The sequence below is a fragment of the Poecilia formosa genome, unplaced genomic scaffold, assembly GCF_000485575.1.
Source record: "Poecilia formosa unplaced genomic scaffold, Poecilia_formosa-5.1.2 Scaffold121, whole genome shotgun sequence".
Taxonomy (NCBI): domain Eukaryota; kingdom Metazoa; phylum Chordata; class Actinopteri; order Cyprinodontiformes; family Poeciliidae; genus Poecilia; species Poecilia formosa.
The window spans coordinates 1,635,321-1,642,481 of NW_006800060.1; the positions used below are offsets into that span (position 1 = coordinate 1,635,321).

Consider the following 7,161-nt stretch of genomic DNA (forward strand, 5'->3'; position numbering starts at 1 on the left):
ATATATATATATATATATAAACCTAGTCAAAGAACATGCCTCCAGGTTCCTAAGTTGTTCTTGAACAACTGATCACATTGAATAACGTGAACAATTTTGGTCTACAGCGTTTGCCATGTGATTTTAGATCTACTCATTTGATTCCAACTGCTACTTTGCACATAATGGAGCAAGTTGTTTCAATGCATGCTGAGCCAAAGAGTTCCTAGGAAACAAAAAAATATGTTTTTTAAAAAGATTTTACAAAGGTGAATACTGAGCATGTTCTTGATCTGGGGAAGCAACTGGTGTGGAGGACTGGGAGCACTGGAAGAAGAAGTGGATATTTATGAGATGAACAAGAAGACTTCGCCTCCTAAAAGGTGAGAGAACATTTTCTTACAGAGTGTGATGGAGATGACCTCCAGCTAGGAGTGAGTGGGATCCGGAGGTGTTGGTCTGTGCGGTGGCAGGGAGATGAGGAAGCAGTGGAGGCTTAGGAGGGCGGAGAATCTGATGGAGCTGCATGAGCGGTGGATGTTAGACCGGTAGAGCAGAAGATGAAGAAGGGCAGCTTTATGAAAACCAATCGTAGGAGCTTTTCAGAGGTTTGATGCAGATTTGGTCTGACTGAGGGAGATCCAGAAGAAGGCATGGGACTCAAAACCAAGGAGCCAACGTTCTGGCAAGCAGGGCCGGGCTAAAACAACGCTAGCTGGTCGCAGTCTGAGGATGTTCCATGAAACAGGATCACTGTAGTCCTTTTCCATCAACGTTGTTCGGAGCTCATTGTGGTTCCCCAGGGGTGCCTACAGGATATTTATCGGAAAGGTACGCACAATGCTATCACTGAACCTGAGCCACAAGATCACAACCACATGTCCAACGAGCATCACATCACACAAAACCTGCCCAAACCTAAACCACACAAATACAGGCTACATAGGCGTAATGCACATGGAACACCAACAGCTGAATAATTATGCTGCAATAATGTTTGCTTAACTTCTACTCTTTTGGCAAACGTTTTGACTTAATTTAATTGCTTAACTCTCCCGCAATATTATGTAGATGTCACCGTCGGCCAACCAGGTGACCTGTCAACTCTTCTGTTTGTGAAACCACAAAAAAAATAAAAAGGTAAACATAAAAAGCTCAGGCGGGGTCTGCTCCACCGCTTTTAGAACTCAAAATCCTCAAAATTCATTTTTAGCTTACAGAAAGAAAAAAAAACACCATTGTGCCAAATAATCAAAAGTAAACTGACCAATAAGATTTAGGCTTTTATTGTGCCCACACCCAAAGACTCACCCTGATGTGGGCTACGTCCAACATGTTTTTACATGAAAGATCTTTTTTTTTCTCTCTCTTTTTGCTCCATAATTTTGTTGATAGTAAAGAGGGTTAGTTAATAGAAAAACACAATAACTATTTATTTTTATTCTTTTAATTTTTATTATTAGTAGTATTTTTATTCAAAGAAAAACCTGAAGGTACGCAGGCTGTGTACAGCTGAACCACAGATTCCACTGTGGTTCCCCATCAGGTTTTCAAACCGGTGATGCATGTTTCCACAGAAAAAAAAAAAATGGTTTCAACAACGTAATCTGAGGTTGAACCGTGACGTCAGCCGTGGGCTTTAAAGTCATTTCTCCTTAGAAGGAGGAAAACTAAAAAGAATAAGACAGAATGCAGTATCAGTCATGTCTTTAAGTGGAAAAATTCTAATTCAATTTGTACTATTAATAGAACACCAAACCTTGGAGAAGGCAGAGATATCAGCTGGTCTGGACACAACACCACACACTGCTGGTGTGTTTTCAGTTGACATCTCCTTGCTGAAAAAAGGCCATGTCAACTATTCAATGTTCAGAAAAATATTCAGGTGGTGATTTTAGAGATCTCACAATCTAAAAAAGGATTTCCAAAGTTTCTTTAGGGTCAAATCATGAAATGGTTGATTAAAATCACTCAAAAATGATTTGATAGCTGGAAAAACACTGAGAAGCAAAATAGAAAAGTTTCATTCATGTGTTATTTTTGGAAATACTGTTAATGGATTCTGGAGGAAGTTCAGTGTACATCTCTGTGTTCATCCATCGTATTTAATTATTTACAACGGTTACATGTTTCCAATCATCCTGTACAAACTGTTCAACAAGGTGTTTGTGACATAATTTGACAGATCCAAACTGTGTTAGTTATTTACCAGAGATTTAAAATCTGTCACAGTGAAATGTTTGACACGGATTGCTCAACGGTAACATTTTGGTGAAGCTGTAAATCTTTGCTGATATTCTACCAAACTCACATCCTGTCTGATCAATCAGTGACAGAGCAGCTCTGCACAAACGTTAACGTTCACGAGGATTCGAAGGAGAGGAAAGCAAACAAATCCACTTAATCCAGGGGTCACTTACTTTTTTCTCCCCGCTCTTTGTTCCTACTGAAATATTTTGTTGTAAGCCACAAAATTCTTTAAAAAAAACAAAAAAACAAACAAAACAAAAATAACAAACACTTTTGCTGTTTGACAATCACAATTCTAGTTTTATTTCAAACTTTTTAACCAGGGAACAACATGAACCTTTTAGAAAAAATGAGAAGAAATATATGTTTTAAACTGAAAGTGATTTGTAGAAAATTAAAGGAAATGGCCTATTTTGTAGGATGAGGTTCAAAGAAAAAAATGGCAGCATAAAAAAATATTGATCCCACCTCACAGGCTAAGATAAGTTCCTGAATTTTTACAGGTTGGGGGAACCAGATGGAGTTATTCAGCTGAAAGCAGATAGTTCAGATATTTGTGTCTTTTTATTCACTGTATAAAAAGATACAAACATATTTTCTTCCCTGTCTGAGGTTAAATCAAACTCAACTTTTCTTGTTTTAGCTTTATTAAAATTACCAAAATTATTTCCATTTGCTAAATGCCAAAAAGCATAGCAAGAAAATTGAGTTATTTAATTTCTTTTTTCTGTAACTTTCCCCATATCCAAAGATTGCATACATTTGGTCAGTAGCAGGAACCACTGTCTTTGAAGCTGCAAGATTTGGGTCAAACTTTTTAATTTGTAAATATCTGCTTTAAACCGTACATACCTACCGTGTTTTTGCTGGTCAGGGATCAGAATGGCCTTCTGTTCAGCCCTACATGCAGTGAATTGGACTGAGCTCCCCACCTTCTATCAGGTTAGTCACTGAGTCTTCCACGCATCACTTTTGATGCAGAATGAAACACAAAGTGCAGCTGTGCAGATTCTCTGGAAAAGTTATGCTTGCACGTTTGAGTCAGTGAAACAAAGATGTTCATTTGCTGCTTTATACGTCCCACACATCAACAAGTGACACAATAAAGAAAAGATTAGCGCTATTGATGATACCTGACAGACATCACTGTATTACATTTCATTTAACTCAATTACATTTACTTGAGTAAAGTTTTGAAAAAAAATTTACTTGTAGGAGTAATTTTACTATGCTGTACTTTTTACTTTTACGTGAGTAAAATATCTGGATTCTTCACCCTCTGAATGAAAAACAAACATGTTTTATCCAAAAATTCACCAGACACAGACACACAGCTGCAGTTTTTGTTAACGTTTCATAAGTTTTATATTGAAAGAAACTGATTTGGAAAGGTTTTCTTTTGTCTGAAATTTTTACTTTTTAATTGACTGAGAATTTGATCAGTTGAGTAAACTTTTTACCAAATACTTTTTTTTTACTCTTGAGTAATTTCTTGAACAGCTACTTTTTACTTTTACTTGAGTATAAATATGTTGAAGTAGAGTTTCTCTCAATTGAGAACAATTTTCGGGTATTCAAGTAAGAGTAGTTGGATACTGTGGACGAGCCAGTGTGTTGGAGAGGCAACAAAGCGATAGGGACTCACGTGTAGCTGCTGCCATCTAGTGGAAGCTAAGTGCAATAAGAAAATTTATTTTACAAAGAAAGTCATGAAGTCAGCATTACATGTGACTGTGTAGCAGAGGAAAACATGGCTTAGTTTTTGTGTCAGCACAATAAACATACAAATAAAAAAAGACATGCACATATGACAGCGTACACCACTAAGTGGGTCCCAAACAAAGGGAAAAACTCTGCAGTAAAATTTCCCTCTTGCAGTTTTTGCAGACAGGATGTTGTAAACAGCGTTGAACAGGGATCATATTGCTGTAGGCAGAAAGCTGACCTGGAAGCCAAGCAGGATCCAAGTTGGTGCCTGGAAATGAGTCCAAAATCCAACAGGCACGAGTTGAGAAGGCAAACCCGCCACACGAACCGTTTCACGTCTTTAGGATTTCATCTGACAGACCAACAGAGCGGTGCTGAGTTATGACTTCACAGGAAAAGGATGTCTGATTTGCAACTGTTTTACCAGTATAAAACTGCAAAGTGTGGCATGGATTTCAATACAGACACTATTACTGTGATACCCCCAAAGAAAATTCAATGCAGCCGCAGTTGTCTTCTGAAGTCACCTAATTAGTGTACAGAATCCAGATATGTGTAATTTAATCTCAGTATGTACACAGCTGTTTAATGAATACCTTAGAGTTTTTGTGTGTTTGTTTGTTTGTTTGTTTTCAGGAGCTGCGTTTCCATTGACCTTAAAATTGCGCAAATTGGAGTTACAAAAATACATTTGCCTAATGGAAACACGCCAATTAAAAAAAAATCTCACATTTTTTGTTAAGAGGTTTTTGCGGTTGGATGAAGTGGTTTTTCAAACGCATAAATTTGTGTATCTTGTGAAACTGCAGTGAAAATACTTTTTTCACATCACACCAGCCGTGACCAACGGTCGGGTTTCAATACTGGTGGAAAGGACAAAGAAGACGGCAGAAAGGGGAAGGAGGACGATGACGCAACATGTTTTTTTTTTTATCTCATGAAAAAAAAATCTTATTCAAGATTTTTATAAATATATTTATCTTATTCAAGTATGATTTCAACTGACTTTCTTATTTAATGTAAACACTGCAAATGCGAAATTTGTCTTTTTCCAACATTAGCAGAATAGCAACTAAGTTTGGGGCACATCTGTAATGGAAAAGCAGCTAGTGAATAACAAATCTACAGGTCAGATGGAAAAATACACTGAGCGGCCAACCATTCATACTTCACAAATCTGGTCTTTGTGAAAGAAAGACAAAGAAGAGACCATAAAAAGTTCAAATTTACAGTTTGCAATCAGACATGTGGCTTAATGGACAGAGCCAAAGTGTGGAAGACGATGTTGTGATCAGATGACACTAAAGTGTGACATTCTGACCTCTAGTAAAATGATATGCACCGTGAGGAATGGATAGATAAAAATGCACACCACAATTTTCAGATTTATAAACGTAAATGATAATAAAAAGCATATGTCACTTTCATTCCACAAAATAATTATCCACTGATTTATATTGTCTTATGACATAAAATCCCAATGATATACAATGAAATTTCTGAAAAGAACAGCATTTCACGCAAGGTTAATTTCATATACATGATCATAACTCACAAACAGGAAGTGGTACACCACACAGGAGTCATATCATAAGAAAACACTATCTTAAAGGAACTAAGACTATAATACTACACTTAAAGGGGCAGTATTATGTGTTTTACAGGCACATAGTGCCATTTTAAAGCTTCAATTGTTTAACAATGCTCTCTCTATATATATGTCAAATCATTCAAATAAATTTTACCTTTTAAATGAACACTGTGAAATTGGACCTCTGTCTCTTTAAAAACTCCTGCTCTTTCTGAAACCTGGCCTTCAGGAAGTCGTCACAACATGGCTCCTCTGTTAACCTATAAAAACATTTTTACCAGTGTTTCATTAAGACGTAGCTCATACAATGAACTCAGCAGATGCACAGATCCACCAGGTGTTTGCTAATCACTGTTGGCTAGTCTGAAGGAACTGAGTGGGGGAGATTCAGAGGAGGGCTGCTCTGTGAGGTGGAAGCTTTGAAGCTTGGAAACTGCAGGTCTGAGGAGGAGTTGTGTCTCAAAGACGGGGCTAGATCCACCCAGGCATTTTCCACAGCTGAATGGATGCCATGGAGATTAAAGGATTTCTCAAACATTCATGAAAAAAATAAAGGCAACACTCCAGGTATGACTTTGATGAGGGAATAACATTATAAAATGATATATTGCTCCAAAAAGTTAATTTTACATTATACTGCCCCTTTCACGGTACCTGGAAGTTACTTAAACAAACTAACAAACAAAAAACCCTGTATTATCTGTATGATTAAATAATCTACAAATATTGTTGTCACATTATCTCACTAAGATAAAATGTTTTGTAAAATCCACTTTATCTACAGTTCCTAAATCACATAAAGTAAAGAACGAAGACACAAGATGAATGCATATCAGCAGTAAAACAGATCTCCCATATTGGTTTGTCTACAAGACCAGACATGGGGGGGGGGGGACGGAAACTTCCAGAAGAATTCCACCTTTACAGGAACTAAATCTTCATCCAAAGATGGAGTCAGGTGCTCCATTATGCGCGCGCAGACGCGTTGCTCAGCTACTTCCAGCAGGGGGCAGTGTTACCTGTTACATCACATGCTGCTTTCTGTGCACTGGAGTCTGATTGAGGAAAGAGGCGGAATCCGCAGCAATCACCTGCCGTAGGCCGCACCGCGCTACAGATACTCTTCTTCTTTGACGTAGAGGATCTCATGGGCTGAGCTGGGAACCTGACGGAGGCAGAAATGAGGAAAGAGACGGGCAGTCAGGGGCTACGCATATTTCCCCACAGACACCGCGGTCGATACTTCGGCTCTGTAATGAGTGAACACTCACACTACAAGCTGCTCCAGCTGTAGTTAAAGGTTATCTGCTGTTGTGGCCAAAACACGTGTCGTAGTGACACACATTTTTATCAGCTACTTTTTCAAAGTTTCTAAGTTATACCGAAAAACAAACAAATAAATTAATGTTGCCATAATATATATTTAAAACCAGTATTCAATAAATTCCGATACGTGTTCAAATTAACACATATTTCAAATAATTGTAAACTTTTGAATCTGTTTAAGAATTTTTATTAGAATTATTGCTCTGATGTAATAGTCTAATTTTAAACAATTTCAGAAGCAGAAAATCATCATTAAATTATGATGACTTTCATATTTTTTTATTTATATATATATATATATAAATAAA

At 37.3% G+C, this 7,161-nt stretch overlaps 1 protein-coding gene across 4 annotated transcripts in view; it reads right to left on the reverse strand.

Annotated features, from left to right (window-relative positions):
• Positions 1-6,395: 6,395 nt before the first annotated feature.
• The window catches only part of klhdc8a (kelch domain containing 8A), a 47,025-nt gene continuing 46,259 nt past the window's right edge, over positions 6,396-7,161 (reverse strand). For all 4 annotated transcript variants that reach the window (XM_016675788.1, XM_016675790.1, XM_016675789.1 and 1 more), the window contains one exon: positions 6,396-6,692. In XM_016675788.1, the coding sequence (XP_016531274.1) occupies positions 6,639-6,692 (54 nt within the window). In that variant the 3' untranslated portion in view covers positions 6,396-6,638. The remainder of the gene's footprint in view (positions 6,693-7,161) is intronic.